Source organism: Phoxinus phoxinus (assembly GCF_949152265.1).
Source record: "Phoxinus phoxinus genome assembly, chromosome: 18".
Classification (NCBI taxonomy): Eukaryota; Metazoa; Chordata; class Actinopteri; order Cypriniformes; family Leuciscidae; genus Phoxinus; species Phoxinus phoxinus.
Genome location: NC_136893.1, coordinates 21,115,066 through 21,137,574, shown reverse-complemented (window position 1 = coordinate 21,137,574; position 22,509 = coordinate 21,115,066). Strand labels below are relative to the sequence as shown.

The 22,509-nt window shown below is 40.6% G+C and overlaps 1 protein-coding gene across 1 annotated transcript in view; it reads left to right on the top strand.

The window, feature by feature from the left end:
* Nucleotides 1–222: 222 nt before the first annotated feature.
* Nucleotides 223–22,509, top strand: part of LOC306986026 (uncharacterized protein) — a gene marked incomplete at its 5' end in the record, with an annotated part of 49,644 nt that continues 27,357 nt past the window's right edge. Inside the window, 12 exons of the mRNA XM_079588858.1 lie at nt 223–439; nt 4,122–4,271; nt 5,022–5,174; nt 5,542–5,691; nt 7,055–7,273; nt 10,119–10,268; nt 11,030–11,182; nt 11,515–11,664; nt 16,104–16,256; nt 16,521–16,670; nt 17,276–17,494; nt 21,112–21,261. Coding sequence (XP_079444984.1) covers nt 223–439; nt 4,122–4,271; nt 5,022–5,174; nt 5,542–5,691; nt 7,055–7,273; nt 10,119–10,268; nt 11,030–11,182; nt 11,515–11,664; nt 16,104–16,256; nt 16,521–16,670; nt 17,276–17,494; nt 21,112–21,261 — 2,014 coding nt within the window. The remainder of the gene's footprint in view (nt 440–4,121; nt 4,272–5,021; nt 5,175–5,541; nt 5,692–7,054; nt 7,274–10,118; nt 10,269–11,029; nt 11,183–11,514; nt 11,665–16,103; nt 16,257–16,520; nt 16,671–17,275; nt 17,495–21,111; nt 21,262–22,509) is intronic.

The following is a 22,509-nucleotide window of genomic DNA, read 5'->3' as shown; positions in this document are numbered from 1 at the left end:
CTCGGTTTCTGTGGACAGTAAATCCCGCCTTCTTCGATTTGGTTGTCTTCTTTGATTTGATCTCAAACATTTCGACATTGATGAGCGCTTTTAGACCGCTGCACTCAGACTGAGCACGCATTTTTGACACGAGTGGGCCGCGCTGGCCTTTTGTCTGGGCTGACGGAAAGATATGCTATTTACATTTTCTATAATTCGTTCTTTATATATATTTACTTAGCAATGGACCAGTCCAAGTTGTACAGCGATCCACCGGGAAAACTCCAGGTGAACCAGATGCCCAGTCTTCCCCCGTCAGGAGTGTGTCCAAGATTAAAATATGCAGCAGCAGTGTGTGCCCGGATACGTTTCGTGCCGTGTGCCGATGACAGTGACTGTGCCAACAACGAGAAATGCTGCAGCAATGGATGTGGACTTCAGTGTATGGTTGCAGTTACAGGTAATATTATATTATATATTATACTACAGGGCTGTTGAATGCTTGAATCTGATTGGTCCATATCACTTCGCCAAATGATTCACAACACAATGAAATCAAGTCACAACACAATTGAAATAAGATCTGGTCTGTATTTTCACAACGATCTTGCGTATTTATGAATGAACGGCTCATTTTAAAATATTCCCGGTCTACTTACATTTGTTAAGACATCTGCTTTAAAGATACAATATGTAATTTTTTTCGCCGCTAGGGGTCGCTAACCTCTTACAATAACAAAGGCGTAGGTTGATGATGCATAAGCGGAATTATGGAACTTGTCGTCAAGCCGAATAATCTAACAATGTTTATAGATAATTGAATACATTGATATTTTTAACATGACTGTGGTATGAAGCAGTGCGCGATTGCTAATGTGAGACCGATATCAGCGCCACACGTGAGTCCTGCGGATATAAAGGAATGAGGACTTTTAATTCTACCGAACTACCCGCAAGTGCTGAATTAATACTCACACAGGTCAGTTTATTAGACTTTTATTTTTATTATTAGACAGTTTATTAGACACTAAACTATATTTGAGTGTGTTGAAAGTTATAATGTTATAATGTCTCGAAAACGCCACGCTGATATTGATCCTCGTTTTATTGATTCCACGGCCCACGCTCCACGGCCCAGGTCCGCCATTGCCATGTCCTGGTCACGTTCCCCTGTACGGGCCTGGCCCTCCATCCCTCCCCCAAGACCACCTTCACTGCACCACCCTCCTGAACGATTGTTTTTTGGGTTTTGATGGGCGTTGGGAGCCGCCCATAGAGGGGGGGCTATGTCACGATTTGGGTTTTGTTTCTTGTTCCTGGTTCTTGTCTGTCATGTGATACCCTGTTCTAGTCATGTGATCCTGCCGTGCGTTCCCATGTCTGTTGTCATGTTGTCATTGGTTCATTGTTCACAGGTGTCCCTTGTCTAGTAGTATTGTTTTGTGTAACTGAATGTTTGTCCAGGTTCTTGTTTTGAGTTCTGAGTTCCATGCCTCTCTTTTATGTTTGATTTTGGAATTAAAGTTACATTTGGGCTCTCAACCAGCTTGCCTCCAGTATAGGATTCAATCTTTACATTAACCAAACCTTCCCGTCTCTCTTGAAACTAACACTAAAGTGACTTAAACTGCAATTCATCTACTGGCCGCTAGAGACTGGATGCAAAAGAGTCCATCCCATAGTCCCCCCGGGTTAAAGGAGAATTCCAGCGCAAAATGAACCTTTGGTCTAATTACACATTGTTACCTAGTCAACCGTTATCTGAGATTTGTTTTCATGATTATCGGATGTAAATAGTTTTATCTCTAAAAACAGTTTAGCCTATAACGCTATAATGCTAGTATATTGGGCATAGAGTAATGACAAATACAAATCGCTTGTTAATACCACTAACAAGGCTCAAAATAGCCCCACACTAACACAGCAGCATAATGAGGGTCCCTACCTTCAAACCGAAGCATTGAGAACTTTGACAGTGTCCAGACAGTTTAATAAGAAGATATTTTATACATACAGTCAACTTCACGTATACAAGCAGAAGCCATCTTTGAAAAACAGACTCGATCAGTCAATCAACGAAACGCCGATCCAAATGCGCTGAACTGTGTAGAATCTCATATGGTCCAGCGCATTTAGATCGGCGTTTCGTTGATTGACTGATCGAGTCTGTTTTTCAAAGATGGCTTCTGCTTGTATACGTGAAGTTGACTGTATGTATAAAATATCTTCTTATTAAACTGTCTGGACACTGTCAAAGTTCTCAATGCTTCGGTTTGAAGGTAGGGACCCTCATTATGCTACCGTGTTAGTGTGGGGCTATTTTGAGCCGTTAGTGGTATTAACAAGCGATTTTTATTTGTCATTACTCCATGCCCCATATACTAGCGTTATACTAGCGTTATAGGCTAAACTGTTTTTAGAGATAAAACTATTTACATTCGATAATCATGAAAACAAATCTCAGATAACGGTTGACTAGGTAACAATGTGTAATTAGACCAAAGGTTCATTTTGCGCTGGAGTTCTCCTTTAATATGCCCAACTGTACAGCAGAAAAAAATTTGTTTACAGCCCAGTGCCAAAAGTGGTTTTGGTCTATATAGCTAATTTTGCCCTTCATGACAACTGTGAGGGGGGTGAATATTTTTATAACTCATCCGTTTAAATTATATTAAGCCTTAAAGTTCTGCATAATTAAGGGTGTGGCCTCTTGAGTGACAGATTGCTCTGCTGTCACTACTAGTCGTTTGTCTGCTGTCTGTTAGCTGTCACGTCACCTCAGCTAATCACGCTTCTTTGCCCATTTTCGGTTATCTGGGAGTGACGCACTGCCAAGATGGCGACGGCCGGCTCCGCCAACTTTGGGCTTTAAAAATGCTCTTCAGAAACCTACGGGTGACATCATAGACACTACGTCCATATCATTTTACGGTCTATGGGTTTAACCACTTGGTGGAATTGGCAGACGTTCCCTTAGGCATCATGCGCTGTGGTATCGTGTCAAAGCATTTATAATATGCAGCTATAATGCATGTAGGTGATTTTGAATGAATATTTCATGTTGAAATACAATGGTTACATACTGTTAAAACTAATCGTGGTGTTGATATATATTTTTTTAGACTGCCGAGTCCGACTCTATAGAACAGTGGAAAGGAAAACTAACTTTACTGCGCTCTGAGAGCCCTCTAGTGGTCGGGAGCATTTCCGTTTTGTCGTGGCTTTATTTCGTTGTGTTGTGGCTAATTTCCATTATGTTGTGAACTTATGTTTGCTTTTTAAATTTCGTTGTGTTGTGCACTACTGGGCCATCATACCTTACAGCCTACAACAGAAAAAAGAACCAAAACCCACGACAACACTGACCAATATGGAGCTTATAATATGACAAAATTGTTTGAATTTGAATTGTGTACATTTGAATTATTGACAAGTGTAATCTAACAAAATTGAATATGTGGAATTTTAAATACTGTAGTTCTGAATTTGATTTCTTTAAACAAATATTGAACATTTGAAATTTAATGAATTTAAATGTTTTTATGGCTGAATTTTATAGAAATGTATTTTCAAACAGCTGTTTTTTTTCTGAATTTTTAGACTGCAAATATCCAGTTTAAAAAAAAAACACACATTCAAGTTTTCAAGATGATGAAGAAATTCGGATCTTCAAATTCAGTTTTCTAAAATTCAAAACACAGAAATTCAGATCGTACAGAAAGTAGCCCTGCGTCTCAATGTCCATACAGGTACTATCCATCCTAAACAGTGTGAGATTAAAATAAGTGTGTCCCAAAGCATAGTATGTTAAAAGTATGTCAGAAGTCCCCGGGTGGTCTACTAATTCTGGTGGATTTTCGAAGTTTGGATCCGTGCACACTCTAAACTAAAGGCTAATATTGGCCACAACATATTGCGCTTTGGAGGAGGAACTACAAACACAAGTAAAAAGTGTTAAAAAAAACCTACAAAACATGGCGTATATGCGCGGCCGACGGTGAGAGGTTTAGATAAAGGTTTGAGTGACTAATCAAAGTTTAAACTGATAGAAAAATATTTATTTAATGTTATCCGTGTTACTTTTAATCTGCATTGATAATCTGAATCTCTTTTATGCACTTTTTCATGTGTCTGTATAACAGCAAACCCAGGAGTGTGTCCAATCAGAAAATATGAAGCAGCAGTGTGTGCCCGGATACGTTTCGTGCCGTGTGCCGATGACAGTGACTGTGCCAACAATGAGAAATGCTGCAGCAATGGATGTGGACTTCAGTGTATGGCTCCAGTTACAGGTAATGTTACATTTTATTATATTATATTATAGGGCGGACTGGGGCTATAAAGTGGCCCTGGACTTTCTAGCACAGAGCGGCCCACCACAACTGGTCCACAACAAATCACACCACAAACCCACCAGCTCATTATGCACATAACTATTTTTAACAGCACTTACTAACATAAAAATATAACACAATAGAGAAATATACATTTTTAATTGAAATGCTTATTAACATTAATGAATGAATGGCATACGTCTTTACATTATGATTTGTCTTTCCTTGCACATGTAAAATAGTAAAGAATTTTGAAGAATTTTTACACAGCTCTTTTACATAGAGGCACAGTTTAATATCTCTAAAGTTCAATACATCAGTCTATATAACACAATGCTCTGGTATGGTCAAAAATAGTGTTTTTCAATCCTGGTCCTCCTGGTAGCCTATATTAAAAATTACAGGGACCCACCGCTCTGCACTTTTTATATGTCTCTCTATCTGACAGTCTTAGAGATCTCATCTAATGAGCTGATGAATGCTTGAATCTGATTGGTTGACGAAGATTCTAAGGTGTGCAATTATTTTGAGGGAAACGCACGGCTAAAGTAGTTCCAGGTCTTGACCACATTACATGTCCATATCACTTCGTCAAATGATTTCAGTTATTTCAAAGGTCCTTCAAGCCTACAACAGAAAAAGAACCAAAAACTGCAGTGAAAAAGACATTCGGTGATCTGGCTTCTCTGTCATGTGTCTGTATAACAGCAAACCCAGGAGTGTGTCCAAGCAGAAATTATGAAGCAGCAAAGTGTTTCATGAAGGGGTTAGTATCGTGTGCCGATGACAGTGAGTGTCCCAACAATGAGAAATGCTGCAGCACTGCATGCGGTGGACGTCAGTGTACGGCTCCAGTTACAGGTATTATATTATATTATATTATATTATATTATATTATATTATATTATATTATATTATATTATATTATATTATATTATATTATATTATATTATATTATATTTCATTACATTATACTACAGCCAGGGCGGTTGAATGCTTGAATCTGATTGGTTGACGAAGATTCTAAGGTGTGCAATTACAGTATTTTTGAGGGAAACACACGGCTAAAGTAGTTCCAGGTCTTGACCGCATCACATGTCCATATCACTTCGCCAAATGATTTCAGTTATTTCAAAGGTCCTTACAGCAACAACAGTAAAAGAACCAAAAGCCCCAGTGAAAAAGACATTCAGTGATCTGGCTTCTCTGTCATGTGTCTGTATAACAGCAAACCCAGGAGTGTGTCCAAGCACGAGATATGAAGCAGCAGTGTGTGCCTGGATACGTTTCGTGTCGTGTGCCAATGACAGTGACTGTGCCAACAATGAGAAATGCTGTAGCAATGGATGTGGACGTCAGTGTATGGCTCCAGTTACAGGTAATATATTATATTATTATATTAAACTCTTGCAGTACGATATGGCTGTATATCAGCATGGCTGTGGCGGAGTGCCGTAGGTAATCACAGCGTTCTGATATACATCCATATCGCACGGCTACCAGTGTGATTTTGGGTTTGTACAATAGTTTGACGGCACAAGTGTGTAAATAAATAAGAAACAACAATAGAGTGTCTTTAAAACCCCTCTTTTGTGCAGAACTACTTCCTTCCGCCACGGATTCAAATCTCAAGTTGACGGTTTGACAGTTGAGCCCAAGCCTCCGTTACGAATTGTAAAGCGTCACTTTAGAAATAGCAACGCAGGAACGCTGAGTCTCTTCATTGAAGCTTATTGTTTTATGTCAAATATTATGAGAGATAGATCGACAAAACGAGGTCATTACCTGCATCTAGCTGATCTCATCCCAAGGCGTCATATACTGACGCTTTTGACAAATCGTCTACATCCAACGCACATGGCACCCTTTAGCGTCAATATGAGACGCAGATAGATATGGGCCAGAAGGCGCCTCCTAGCGGTCTAACCCTAACCCTACCCCAGACCTAAACCCAACCATAACCGAACAAAGCTCTGTGCGTGTCATATTGACGCTAAAGGCCTTTTTATGCTTCTGCGTCATATCGACGGCTTGCGTCATATCTAAAGGTTGCCATGTGCGTTGGATGTAGACGATTTGTCAAAAGCGTCAGTATATGACGCCCAAGGATGAGAATGCGTTGGATATTCTTCTGGTCAATCTTATAATAATATTCACAAAATCAGTTTGAATGTCCGCTGCAAGTGAAATCTTTGTCTTTGTCCTTTTAACAGTTAAGAGGATTTCCCATGACGGCGCTAGTCAATGCATTTGTGGGTCTTATTGTTTACAACCTTGTTTCGGTTCAATTCTAGGGTTGGTGATGTCACTAACCCTGGAGCAATGTCATGAAGTCCCTACCAGCCGTTTGTTGTAGTCCTTAAAAAGCAATTTCTTTAAAAGCAAATATCTCCCTTTGCTTTGAACTTTGAGCATTGTAACTTTGAAGATGTTGTTTATGCTCAAACAGCAACATTACACAATAAATAAAGTTAAAAAAGTGAAATCATAATCAACCACCCCTTTAAAAATTGCCGCGCTGCTCGGTTTCTGTGGACAGTAAATCCCGCCTTCTTCGATTTGGTTGTCTTCTTTGATTTGATCTCAAACATTTCGACATTGATGAGCGCTTTTAGACCGCTGCACTCAGACTGAGCACGCATTTTTGACACGAGTGGGCCGCGCTGGCCTTTTGTCTGGGCTGACGGAAAGATATGCTATTTACATTTTCTATAATTCGCTCTTTATATATATTTACTTAGCAATGGACCAGTCCAAGTTGTACATCGATCCACCGGGAAACCTCCAGGTGAACCAGATGCCCAGTCTGCCCCCGCCAGGAGTGTGTCCGAGCAGAAAATATGCAGCAGCAGTGTGTGCCCGGATACGTTTCGTGCCGTGTGCCGATGACAGTGACTGTGCCAACAACGAGAAATGCTGCAGCAATGGATGTGGACTTCAGTGTATGGCTCCAGTTACAGGTAATATATTATATTATTATATTAAACTACAGGGCTGTTGAATGCTTGAATCTGATTGGTCCATATCACTTCGCCAAATGATTCACAACACAATGAAATCAAGCCACAACACAATTGAAATAAGATCTGGTCTGTATTTTCACAACGATCTTGCGTATTTATGAATGAACGGCTCGTTTTAAAATATTCCCGGTCTACTTACATTTGTTAAGACATCTGCTTTAAAGATACAATATGTCATTTTTTCGCCGCTAGGGGTCGCTAACCTCTTACAATAACAAAGGCGTAGGTTGATGACGCATAAGCGGAATTATGGAACTTGTCGTCAAGCCGAATAATCTAACAATGTTTATAGATAATTGAATACATTGATATTTTTAACATGACTGTGGTATGAAGCAGTGCGCGATTGCTAATGTGAGACCGATATCAGCGCCACACGTGAGCCCTGCGGATATAAAGGAATGAGGACTTTTAATTCTACCGAACTACCCGCAAGTGCTGAATTAATATTCACGCAGGCCAGTTTATTAGACTTTTATTTTTATTATTAGACAGTTCATGAGACACTAAACTATATTTGAGTGTGTTGAAAGTTATAATGTTATAATGTCTCGAAAACGCCACGCTGATATTGATCCTCGTTTTATTGATTCCACGGCCCACGCTCCACGGCCCAGGTCCGCCATTGCCATGTCCTGGTCACGTTCCCCTGCACGGGCCTGGCCCTCCATCCCTCCCCCAAGACCACCTTCACTGCACCACCCTCCTGAACGATTGTTTTTTGGGTTTTGATGGGCGTTGGGAGCCGCCCATAGAGGGGGGGCTATGTCACGATTTGGGTTTTGTTTCTTGTTCCTGGTTCTTGTCTGTCATGTGATCCCCTGTTCTAGTCATGTGATCCTGCCGTGCGTTCCCTTGTCTGTTGTCATGTGTTCATTGTTTAATTGTTCACAGGTGTCCCTTGTCTAGTAGTATTGTTTTGTGTAACTGAATGTTTGTCCAGGTTCTTGTTTTGAGTTCTGAGTTCCATGCCTCTCTTTTATGTTTGATTTTGGAATTAAAGTTACATTTGGGCTCTCAACCAGCTTGCCTCCAGTATAGGATTCAATCTTTACATTTACCAAACCTTCCCGTCTCTCTTGAAACTAACACTAAAGTGACTTAAACTGCAATTCATCAACTGGCCGCTAGAGACTGGATGCAAAAGAGTCCATCCCATAGTCCCCCCATGATAATATGCCCAACTGTATGGCTGAAAAAGATTAGTTTACAGCCCAGTGCAAAAAGTGGTTTTGGTCTATATAGCTAATTTTGCCCTTCATGACAACTGTGAGGGGGGTGAATATTTTTATAACTCATCTGTTTAAATTATATTAAGCCTTAAAGTTCTGCATAATTAAGGGTGTGGCCTCTTGAGTGACAGATTGCTCTGCTGTCACTACTAGTCGTTTGTCTGCTGTCTGTTAGCCGTCACGTCACCTCAGCTAATCACGCTTCTTTGCCCATTTTCGGTTATCTGGGAGTGACGCACTGCCAAGATGGCGACGGCCGGCTCCGCCCACTTTGGGCTTTAAAAATGCTCTTCAGAAACCTACGGGTGACGTCACAGACACTACGTCCATATCATTTTACGGTCTATGGGTTTAACCACTTGGTGGAATTGGCAGACGTTCCGTTAGGCATCATGCGCTGTGGTATCGTGTCAAAGCATTTATAATATGCAGCTATAATGCATGTAGGTGATTTTGAATGAATATTTCATGTTGAAATACAATGGTTACATACTGTTAAAACTAATCGTGGTGTTGATATATATTTTTTTAGACTGCCGAGTCCGACTCTATAGAACAGTGGAAAGGAAAACTAACTTTACTGCGCTCTGAGAGCCCTCTAGTGGTCGGGAGCATTTCCGTTATGTTGTGGCTTTATTTCGTTGTGTTGTGGCTAATTTCCATTATGTTGTGAACTTATGTTTGCTTTTTAAATTTCGTTGTGTTGTGCACTACTGGGCCATCATACCTTACAGCCTACAACAGAAAAAAGAACCAAAACCCACGACAACACTGACCAATATGGAGCTTATAATATGACAAAATTGTTTGAATTTGAATTGTGTACATTTGAATTATTGACAAGTGTAATCTAACAAAATTGAATATTATGTGGAATTTTAAATACTGTAGTTCTGAATTTGATTTCTTTAAGCAAATATTGAACATTTGAAATTTAATGAATTGAAATATTTTTATGGCTGAATTTTATAGACATGTATTTTCAAACAGCTGTTTTTTGTTGTTGATGTTGTTGTTGTTCTGAATTTTTAGACTGCATATATCCAGTTTAAAAAAATACAGATTCACGTTTTCAAGATGAAGAAGAAATTCAGAACTTCAAATTCAGTTTTCTAGAATTCAAAACACAGAAATTCAGATCGTACAGAAAGTAGCCCTGCGTCTCAATGTCCATACAGGTACTATCCATCCTAAACAGTGTGAGATTAAAATAAGTGTGTCCCAAAGCATATATGTTGAAAAGAGTATGTCAGAAGTCCGCGGGTGGTCTACTATTTCTGGTGGATTCTCGAAGTGTGGATCCGTGCACACTCTAAACTAAAGGCTAATATTGCTTAGAGGAACTACGATCACGAGTAAAAATTGTTAAAAAACTACAAAACATGCCGTGTATGCGCGACCGACGGTGAGAGGTTTAGATAAAGGTTTGAGTGACTAATCAAAGTTTAAACTGAGAGAAAAATATGTATTTAATGTTATCCGTGTTACTTTTAATCTACATTGATAATCTGAATCTCTTTTATGCACTTTGTCATGTGTCTGTATAACAGCAAACCCAGGAGTGTGTCCAATCAGAAAATATGCAGCAGCAGTGTGCGCCCGGATACGTTTCGTGCCGTGTGCCGATGACAGTGACTGTGCCAACAATGAGAAATGCTGCAGCAATGGATGTGGACTTCAGTGTATGGCTCCAGTTACAGGTAATATTACATTTTATTATATTATATTATAGGGCAGACTGGGGCTATATAGTGGCCCTGGACTTTCTGGCACAGAGCGGCCCACCACAACCGGTCCACAAAAAATAAACCACCAGCTCATTATTCACAGAACTATTTTTAACAGCACTTATTAAAATAAAAATATAACACAATACAGAAATATAAATACTATTCAAATTTTTTATTGAAATGCTTATTAACATTAATGAATGACTGCCATACGTGACTTTATGAATGACTTTACGTTATGATTTGTCTTTCCTTGCAAATGGCAAATAGTAAAGGATTTTGAAGAATTTTTACACAGCTCTTATACAGTAGCTTACATTGAGGCACAGTTTAATATCTCTAAAGTTCAATACATCAGTCTATATAACACAATGCTCTGGTATGGTCAAAAATAGTGGTTTTCAATCCTGGTCCTCCTAGGGACCCACCGCTCTGCACTTTTTATATGTCTCTCTATCTGACAGTCTTAGAGATCTCATCTAATGAGCTGATGAATGATTGAATCTGATTGGTTGACAAAGATTCTAAGGTGTGCAATTATTTTGAGGGAAATGCACGGCTAAAGTAGTTCCAGGTCTTGACCGCATTACATGTCCATATCACTTCGCCAAATGATTTTAGTTATTTCAAAGGTCCTTCAAGCCTACAACAGAAAAAGAACCAAAAACTGCAGTGAAAAAGACATTCAGCATTCAGTGATCTGGCTTCTCTGTCATGTGTCTGTATAACAGCAAACCCAGGAGTGTGTCCAAGCAGAAATTATGAAGCAGCAAAGTGTTTCATGAAGGGGTTAGTATCGTGTGCCGATGACAGTGAGTGTCCCAACAATGAGAAATGCTGCAGCACTGCATGCGGTGGACGTCAGTGTACGGCTCCAGTTACAGGTATTATATTATATTATATTATATTATATTATATTATATTATATTATATTATATTATATTATATTATATTATAATATACTACAGGCCTGTTGAATGCTTGAATCTGATTGGTTGACGAAGATTCTAAGGTGTGTAATTACAGTATTTTGAGGGAAACGCACGACTAAAGTAGTTCCAGGCAGGTCTTGACCGCATCACATGTCCATATCACTTTGCCAAATGATTTCAGTTATTTCAAAGGTCCTTTTTAGCAACAACAGCAAAAGAACCAAACGCCCCAGTGAAAAAGACATTCAGTGATCTGGCTTTTCTGTCATGTGTCTGTATAACAGCAAAGCCAGGAGTGTGTCCAATCATAAAATATGAAGCAGCAATGTGTGCCCGGATACGTTTCGTGTCGTGTGCCGATGACAGTGACTGTGCCAACAATGAGAAATGCTGCAGCAATGGATGTGGACGTCAGTGTATGGCTCCAGTTACAGGTATTTTTATTTTATATTATATTATATTATAATACAAAATGTATTTCTATAGCACATTTAAAAGCAACTTGCACCAAAGCGCTGTACAATAAAACATTGAGCATATAAAAAGAAAGCATAAAAAGAAACCATGCAGCATACAAAATATAAACCCATTAAACAAGATATAATAAAAAAAAAACTTTAACTAATTTAATCTAATCAAAAGCCAGAGAGAACAAATAAGAGATGCTGATTACCAGACCTAGCTAAGTGTTCTTTGGCAAGAGTAAGGAATCAGAAGGTCACAAACGTATTTTGGTGCAACACCAGATTAAGCCTTGTACACGATATGGCCAGCAGCCATATCACCCTGTAGCCCAAGACCGGTTGCCCACTGAAGCTAAGCAGGGCTCAGCCTGGTTAGTACCTGGATGGGAGACTCCTGGGAAATTAAGGTTGCTGCTGGTAGTGGTGTTAGTGAGGCCAGCAGGGGGCGCTCACCCTGTGGTCTGTGCGGGTCCTAACGCCCCAGTGTAGTGACGGGGACACTATACTTCCGAAGAGCACCGTCCTTCGGATGAGACGTTAAACCGAGGTCTTGACTCACTGTGGTCATTAAAAATCCCAGAATGTCCTTTCGAAAGAGTAGGGGTGTAACCCCGGCACCCTGGCCAAAATATGCCCAGTGGCCTCTGTCCATCATGGCCTCCTAATCATCCCCATGTACTGATTGGCTTCATCACTGTCTCCTCTCCACCAGTAAACTGGTGTGTGGTGGGCGTTCTGGCGCAATATGGCTGCCGTCACATCATCCAAGTGGATGCTGCACATTGGTGGTGGTTGAGGAGATCCCCCCCCCTTCTATGTAAAGCGCTTTGAGGTCTCAGAAAAAGCGCTATATAAAATGTAACAAATTATTATTATTATTACACAAAACAACAATTTTAAAATCAATTCTAAACTTTACAGGAAGCCAATGTAAAGTCTAAATTGGGAGAAATGTAATTTTCGTACTTTTTTGTGCCAGTAAGAAGTCTCGCTGCAGCATTTTGAACAATTTGCAGGCGAGAGGCCGCAGTTTGAGGCAGGCCACAGTACAGGGAATTACAGTAGTCCAGACGTGATGTTATAAGAGAGTGGATTAAAGCCCTGCATTTGGCCCCGACTTGTTTACGCCCCTAGGGCCGGGCTTCGGGCCAATTTTCACGTCATAGTTCACACGTGGGCCGGGCCTTGGGCCTGTTTTAGGCTTATCCTTCTTTTTATATTTTAGACAGTAATTAAAAGAAAATATGAGAAGTTGACGATGGAAAAACAAACATAGAAAGACATTTTATAACCTATCACACTGACATATGACTGACACATGACAGTCTGCTCACGCACACAGAAGTTTTCCCGGCGGCACGACCCATGATTCACCTCATGTGCAATGGAGAACATTAAGAGAAAAATCATGTTGCTGCAGGCTACGCAGCAAAGAAGAGAGTGCTGGCCGAGTTTGAGGAAGAGTGGGAAAACATTGTGGAGCAGGAGGAGGATAACGATGAAGTACAGCATTACATGCGCCTCAATCCCATCATGGAAGGTGATGGACTAGATGTGCTGTGCTGGTGGAAACAACACGAGACCCTGTTACTGCAACTGTCAAGACTGGCTTGCTCTGTTTAGTGTCCCCGCCAGCAGCAGTAGTAGCGAGCATGTCTTCAGCGCAGCTGGAAGAGTTATAGAAAGTCAAGTCAAGTCACCTTCATTTATAAAGCGCTTTTAACAGTATGGATTGTTTCAAAGCAGCTTTACAGTGATAATAGAAATAACCGTAACAGATTGTTTAGGCTTTGCCACAGAATAAAAGAGCTCTAGAATAAAATTATTGTCCTGCTAAAGTTAGTTTTGATTGATTCACTTCAGTTGCGAAGATCATTAGTTATTAACTTAGGGGCCGCTAACACGACACCGTTCTAACAGAAAAACCCTTAACGAGCTCCGCCCACCCATCCGCACAAAACAGTGCCTGGTGTCTCGAGAAACGCACTCCCTGAAATAGGTTCGAAGGTGCAAACGATTATTCGTTATCTTTGCGCAAACCTCAAAAAACGCAAACCCGCGAAAACGCAGACGGCACGCACATGTGCATCACGTGTTCAGTCCATAAGGATGCACGTTTGAATATATATGTGCACAGGCGTGTAGTCCTTCACACATCAACTCTCAACAAACTACTTGTCTGGCCTTAAAAATGTATAATACAGAAATTTTTGTTGCGTCTGCGTAGCCACGCAAACCGGAATTATCCCGACAACATTTTATTTGTATAGAGTTAAAGGGAAGGAGGCCTTCACTGGGGAGAGACTAGTTGACACTTCAGGACTGCATTGACATCGGGTCCAGGCGAAGGTCCTTCGTCAGATCTGAATACGGCCTGGATCCGGTGGACTGCAGTAAACCTCGGGATAAACAAAGACACTAAAATTAGCGTAGACGCCATTCTTCTTATGATGTAACGAGTACATCAGGATAGTACATCAGGAAGAGTCTATTATGCATTATGTGAATGCTAGGTCAAAGAGATGTGTCTTTAATCTAGCTTTGAACTGACAGAGTGTGTCTGCTCTTCCGGACAATGGTAGAAAGACTGTTCCAAAGTTTTGGTGCTAAATAGGAAAAGGATCTACCGCCAGCAGTCGATTTTGATATTCTAGGTATTTTTAACTGGCCGGAATTTTGAGATCGCAATAGACGTGAAGGACTATAATGCGTTAAGAGCTCGCTCAAGCACTGCAGAGCTAAACCATTTAGTGCTTTGTAAGTAATTAGCAATATTTTAAAATGTATACGATGTTTAATAGGCAGCCAATGCAGTGTTGACAGAACGGGGCTAATATGGTCATACTTCCTGGTTCTGGAAAGAACCCGAGCTGCTGCGTTTTGAACTAGCTGTAGTTTGTTTAAGCGTGCAGGGCAACCACCCAGTAGAGCATTACAATAATCTCGCCTTGAGGTCATGAACGCATTAACTAATTGTTCCGCAACAAAATTGGCAAATAGTCAGCGATAGCAGCATCAATCACTCTCAGATTTGTTATGGGGAAACCATGTGGCAACACCAAATCCATTGTGTGCCCCTGACTGTGAGTAGGACTAAAAACTGATTGTGACAGACTGTTGATTCTTGGAGACTTTAATATTCACCTTTGCTGTCCTTCTAAAGTTTTTATGCCTTAATGAAACTTTTCAATCTTTCACAATGAGATACAATATTAGAGAGGAACTCAGAGAATTGTTTAATAAAATCACCGGTGAGATCCCCGGTGGACATATCAAGGATGGCGTATAATTTCCAAGTAAGCACACTGATTATATATATATATATATATATATATATATATATATATATATATATATATATATATATATATATATATATTATATATGTCCACAGGAAGACAATATGAAGAGTTCAGATTATGCAGATCCAGAGATGAGTAAAAGATAGCCATAATTGGACAGATATAATATCGAAGAGCCGAGGCAGCAAGGTAGAAACGGCTAAGTAAAACAGCTGTAACATACAAGAGCAGTGAGCAGAAGGGACTTCATCCTCTGTAATACCACCACAACCAGGCCTTTCTCCTACTGTAACACAAGCCAGCGAGTGCCGATCCTCATCCGAGGTTAGCTGGAGTTTTAGTGGATGAAAGGCCATCAGGTAGTTCAGGCGTGTGTTTCCTTGAATCCAAATAGGGTTGCGCCAAAATATAATATTATATAATATAAACTCGCTGGCTTGTGCTTGGATAGGCTTGCAGCGGCCTGGGGTCGACTGCTGGTCGAAGTTCAAAAGGATCAAGCCGCAGAGCAGCGGCAGTCAGACACACCAGCGTACGCTCAAATAGGATGCAACTAATCACAGGTATCACAGCGTTCTGATATACAGCCATATCGCACAGCTACGAGTGTGATATTGGGTGATTGAAGAAAAAGTGTTCCACAGGGCACCGTGATACCGAATAGGACACTTTCACGATTACAGGGGCAGGGGCTCAAGCCTCCTCTGCCCGCCGCCATGCTCTTGCCACTGAGCAAAAGAACCAAAACCCACGACAACACTTACCAAGCAAATAAATGTAGTAAACAATAGGATAAAAACAACTAATTTTGTCCATGTTTTTGGGAAATAATGATAAACGGAATAATGGACCCGAGGTATTTGCATTTTAGATCAGAAACATTTGTAGATCAGAACTTGCTAGTAAAAGTTAAAAAATAATTAGAAACAGAAGAACAGCAAGTAACACATTGAATAAAAAATTTTTTTACGTATAAAGACTGAAATGGTTATTTCTTGTGAAACGTATTCCAATAATATTTCCAACTTCCAAAAATCTTTTTTTTACAGTGAAAAATGTATTCAGCATTCAGTGATATGTCTTCTCTGTCATGTTTCTTTATAACAGCAAAGCCAGGAGTGTGTCCAATCACAAGCTTTGTAGAAGTAATGTGTTTCATGAAGGGTGAAGAGTTGTGTGCCGATGACAGTGAGTGTCCCGACAATGAGAAATGCTGCAGCACTGCATGCGGTGGACGTCAGTGTACGGCTCCAGTTACAGGTATTATATTTTATTATACTACAGACCTGTTGAATGCTTGAATCTAATAAGTTGATGAAGATTCTAAGGTGTGCAATTATTTTCAGGAAAACGCACGGCTAAAGTAGTTCCAGGCAGATCTTGACCGCATTACATGTCCATATCACTTCGCCAAATTATTTCAGTTATTTCAAAGGTCCTTTTCAGCAACAACAGCAAAAGAACCAAAAACCCCAGTGAAAAAGACATTCAGTGATACTTCTTTGTCATGTGTCTGTATAACAGCAAATCCAGGAGTGTGTCCAAGCACAAAATATGAAGCAGCAGTGTGTGCCCGGATAAGTTTCGTGCCGTGTGCCGATGACAGTGACTGTGCCAACAATGAGAAATGCTGCAGCAATGGATGTGGACTTCAGTGTATGGCTCCAGTTACAGGTATTATAAAATCAAATCATTTTTTACAGTCAAAAAGACATGCAGCATTCAGTGATCTGGCTTCTCTGTCATGTGTCTGTATAACAGTAAAGCCAGGAATGTGTCCAAGCAGAAGAGTTTTCACCAAGACTAAGAATGTAGTGCAGAATGTGTACTGCTTTTACGGGGCCTTTCTAGTGGCTATAGTATTTGAACTTTCAGGAGATTTTGATACATTTAGCAAAATGTATTCCTGTGATCAAAGCTAAATTTTCAGCATCATTACTCCAGTCTTCAGTGTCACATGACTTTTCAGAAATCATTTTAATATGCTGATTCAATGCTCAAGAAACGTGTGCTAACCTCAGCTCTGATTCTTCAAGCATTAAAAAGTGTTGCGCTGCTCGGTTTCTGTGCACAGTAAATCCCGCCTTCTTCGATTTGATTGGCTATCAAACATTTCGACATTGACGAGCACTTTTAGACCGCTGCACTCAGACTGAGCACGCTGAATTGATTTGAATTTTTGACACGAGTGGGCCGCGCTGGCCATTCGCCTGGGCTGACGGAAAGATAGGCTGCTACGTACATTTTCTATAATTCGTTCTTTATATATATTTACTTAGCAATGGACCAGTCCAAGTTGTACATCGATCCACCGGGAAACCTCCAGGTGAACCAGATGCCCAGTCTGCCCCTGCCAGGAGTGTGTCCAAACGTAAAACATGAAGCAGCAGTGTGTGCCCGGATACGTTTCGTGCCGTGTGCCGATGACAGTGACTGTGCCAACAATGAGAAATGCTGCAGCAATGGATGTGGACTTCAGTGTATGGCTCCAGTTACAGGTAATATTATATTATACTACAGGGCTGTTGAATGCTTGAATCTGATTGGTCCATATCACTTCGCCAAATGATTCACAACACAATGAAATCAAGCCAGAACACAATTGAAATAAGATCTGGTCTGTATTTTCACAACGATCTTGCGTATTTATGAATGAACGGCTTGTTTTAAAATCTTCCCGGTCTACTGACATTTGTTAAAGGGTCATGAAACCCCCCTCTTTCAGCTCAAGTCTAGCTCACAATATTTTTGAAAAATGCAACTTAAATGGGCGTGGCTGGCTGTGAGAAGGGAGTGAGTGGGTGTGGTGTGGCACGGCAGGGATAACTGTCATTGGTCAGTGGCCCATGCGTATCGACTGTCATTAAAAATCTGTGGTAAAAAATGCTTGTTTTTTTTTTTATAGCTGGCAAAGTTAAAGTCTAATGAAATACACTGACACCTTATTTATGTCCTTTCAAAAGTAACTGAACGCCCTGTAATCGAATTCTATCGAATAAAACATATTAAATGTATATGTATAATTATAATGTCATTATAAAATGTATAGTTGTTATATACACACTATAAATGCATATATTTGAAAATAATACATGTTCCGCTTTAAAAAAAAAACTTCCGTGCATAGCCTCGATCTACGCGCCCCCTGAACCCCAATAATAAAGATGGACAGTGACATAGAAATGTACAGTGGCAGCCGTACGCAGGGCTCTGTGGAGGTGGAGGACTTCTCTCCTCCTGAATCCCCAGGGCTAAATAGAGACATAATAGTTGGCGGTGTGCAGGTCCTCTGCCCTATCTATGTGAACCATTAGCCACTGCCGTGACTGTGGAGGAAAACATGTACCGGAGGCCGTGCGGATGGGAGAAGTGTCAGAATGGTAGGTAACTAAGCAGAGAAGAACAAAAACCCTTCTGCAGGCAAAAGTCTGGCATAGAAATTAGCATAATGTTTTTAATCATAAACGTCTAATTTTGCAACAGATGTGTCTGTGGTTGATGGCCAACCAACCGCTCGGAGCCAGAGTCTAGCCCTGGCAGCATCGCAAGGAAACATATGCAACGCACTTGAACTATTGCACCACGAATACAAACGCTTGCGTCCAATGATTGCCTCGCTCATCGACTACGCAAAATCACAGTTTGACATGTCTGTCATTGGAAAGATCCACGTGGTGTCATGAATAATTAAGAGACAGTGTCTTCTCAAGGATATGAAAGCTCAGTCTCATTAATAATTATGAGAGACCGATGAGTCAAAGCACTGCCACGTCACACGATGAAGATTTTAAACCCGGAAGACGAAAATAGCGGATAAAAACTCAAATGTAACCATTTTCCCCCTACTATTAAATCTAACAGATACTAACATTGTCTATAATGGTGTTCAACACACCTACCTCTGTTATAATCTCAGAAAATTTGGTTTAGGGTTTCATGACCCTTTAAGACATCTGCTTCAAACATTACAAGCCTCATGATAACTTTCGTTAACTTTACATTAAGTAAATCCACTTCAAAAGTGAATTACTCCTGGATAGCAATGCCATAGAAATATATAGAGCGACCGCAAAAACGGAAGTTAAAAGACAATATTCTAAAGATGGCTGCGCCCTCGTTTCTCTGGCGCATAAGGTCTATAGAGTCGGCAGTCTTACAAAGATATCAACATCAAGATTCGTTTTAACAGTTTGTAACCATTGTATATCGACATGAAATATTACTTCAAAATCACCTACATGCATTATAGCTGCGTATTAATACTCAAGAATGCTTTGACCATAGGTTTTGACCCGCTATGATGCCTAAGGGAACGTCTGCCAATTCCACCAAGTGGTTAAAACGTATAATTTAATATAATATAATTTGATAAATAAATAAAAAATATTTTGGTGAATTACAATAATATTTTTATAAAAAGAATTATTTACTCTACATACAGGGAGGTATTGGCACAATTTCACCTGTAATAAGTTATTCTTATCAATAGGAACATAATACAAGCTGTGGAACATGAAAAAAACTTTAAGTGAATTACAGTAGTTTTTATAAAAAAACGAATTGTGTACTGTGCATACAGGGAGCTGTTGACACAATTTCACCAGTAGTAAGTCAGTCTGGTCACTATGAACGTACTACAACCTTTGAACCATGAAAAAAGAAAAGACCCTTTTGTTATATTACAGTATTTTTTTCCCTAAAAATAATTGTTTACTGTAAATACATGAAGGGAGGTATTGGAAAAAAGTCACCTCACCTATATTAAGTCCGTCTTACCAATACCAATACAATAAAGCTTTGGATTTTGAACATGTCTCTTTTTAAATGTTAAAAGTCATTTTAATTAGCCTAATACAAATGATACATTTTAACCAAGCGGAATTACAGATTTTTTTAATAAATTTTTTTTTGTCAATAAAATTAATGCTATATTTTAGTTTGATAATGTTTTGTTATTTTCCTGTACTGGCGCATGCCTGTGACGTAAACGCGTACGCGACGCCTTCACTGTCTAGCAGACTTTTGCAGTTTTACCGTTTTTACCCTTTAGATGGGAACGCGATGGTGGAGCATTTTTAAGATTTCCACTCTGGAGGGTGGTTTCACTTTTTTGTGTTTTTAGGCCCCAAAAACGCCGTCGCCATGTAAACGAAAGGCACATCCGATAAAATATTTTTACGTTTTCACCCGCGAGCGTTCTCGTGTAAACAGGGCCTGAGGTGACTTAAACTGCAATTCATCTAGTGGCCGCTAGAGACTGGATGCAAAAGAAAGTCCATCCCATAGTCCCCCCCCCCCCCCCCCCCCCCCCTGTAAGATTTGTTTACAGCCTGGTGCAAAAAAGTGGTTTTGGTTTATAGCTAATTTTGCCCTTCATGACAACTATGAGGGGGGTAATATATATTTTTTTAACTCATCCGTTTAAATTATATTAAGCCTTAGGTCGTGTGTCCACCAAAGTGTTTCTTTCACGCGGCAGGTGTGTTTTTTCAGTTGTTTTCAAAGGGACCGCCGCGTTTTTAAAACTCCATGAGCGTTACGAGGCGCTGAGCGTCTTTTTCACGCTGAAGCTCTGAGCGCTCGCCATATTTTACAGGTCGCCAAGAGTTGAAGACTGTTCAACTTTGGGTAAAATGCATCGCTCATCACTCACTTTTTTACCCAACCGTCCAATCACAGTGGAGGAGGGGTGGGACTAATACCACACCGACCAACGGATATTCTGTATCATAGCAACGAAGCGTCTCAACTGGAAAAAAAACTGCGCTGCCAAAACGCTCTCAAGCGCCCACAGCTAGCCGTTTTCAGCAGAGTGCCTAGCGTTTTCAGCTGGCTAAAAACACTTTGGTGGACACATGGCACAAGTTCTGCATAATTAAGGGCGTGGCCTCTTGAGTGACAGGTGGATTGCTCTGCTGTCACTACTAGTCGTTTGTCTGCTGTCTGTTAGCCGTCACGTCACCTCAGCTAATCACGCTTCTTTGCCCATTTTTTGGTTATCTGGGAGTGATAGCTGGGAGAAAAATATGTATTTAATGTTATCCGTGTTACTTTTAATCTACATTGATAATCTGAATCTCTTTTATGCACTTTTTCATGTGTCTGTGTATAACAGCAAACCCAGGAGTGTGTCCAATCAGAAAATATGCAGCAGCAATGTGTGCCCGGATACGTTTCGTGCCGTGTGCCGATGACAGTGACTGTGCCAACAATGAGAAATGTTGCAGCAATGGATGTGGACTTCAGTGTATGGCTCCAGTTACAGGTATTTTTATATTATATTATATTACAGGGTGGACTGGGGCTATAAAGTGGCCCTGGACTTTCTGGCACAGAGCGGCCCACCACTAGCCTGGTAATACCAGACTCTGCTACTTCACTTTGCTTCGTAGACAGAGTCTGGAATGGCATAATAGAGAAGTGTCTTCTCTCTCGCTAGGGGGCGATTGTCTGAAGTTTAAAATCATTGGTTACCCGTAAGCCAATCAGATAAGTTTAGTTAGGACGTATGTTATGCGCCTGTACAGCCGCATCGAACCACAGACATCATGCATCGAACTCAAATCTATGATCGAACTTACACTGTAAACACATGATGATGCGAGCGAAATACCGGAGTGAACATGGCTGTAAACGACTTTTGCAGATTATGCGTCGTTAATCTACGCATCCACGGTACAATCACGGCCTCTAAACTTATTTTTGACTGAGTGAAACAAGAAAATATTTGTAGCCAACTCTCAAATTTAGGATTAGATATTTTAAACACAGCCAGTGCCGCTGCTAGCCATTTCGGTGCCCTAAGCATAATTCCTTTATGATGCCCTCTACCCCGAGAAGCTTCATGAGGCACGCGTGCGGTCTCTTGCTCTCTCTGCCGTGCACGCGCTACGCGGTTTGGAGCACAGTCTCTGTCTCGCGGGCGCGCTCGCTCTAGATTCCGGAGATTTTAACTAATTTGCGGGCGTCAGTGAGCCGCTATCAATATGCGGGAGACTCCCGGAACGCAATTTTTTTGGTGCCTCCTCAGTTCCCTACGCACAGCGCGTGGTGGGAGCGGCGGCACTGGTTCTCCATAACAGAGCGAATTGCATCCCGTGTCTCGTTTCGGTTTTCGATTTCTCTAACCTACAATGTAAACTCGGCGCTTAGCGTCTACGTCACGGCTTTCAGCCCGCCCTCTGTTCGTTGATTGGCCCGGCCGTCCGAAGGCCGGTGGAAAACTGAAAGATAGGCTGCTGTCTCAGACTGAATACAGGAGCGAAATGAAATTAGCGGAAGTAGGAAGTCTGACGTAGTCAGGCTAGCCCACCACAACCGGTCCACAAAAAAATCACACCATAAACCACCAGCTCATTATACACACAACTATTTTTAACAGCACTTACTAACATAAAAATATAACACAATACAGAAATATAAATACTATTAAATGTTTTTATTGAAATGCTTATTAACATTAATGAATGACTGCCATACGTGACTTTATGAATGATTTTACGTTATGATTTGT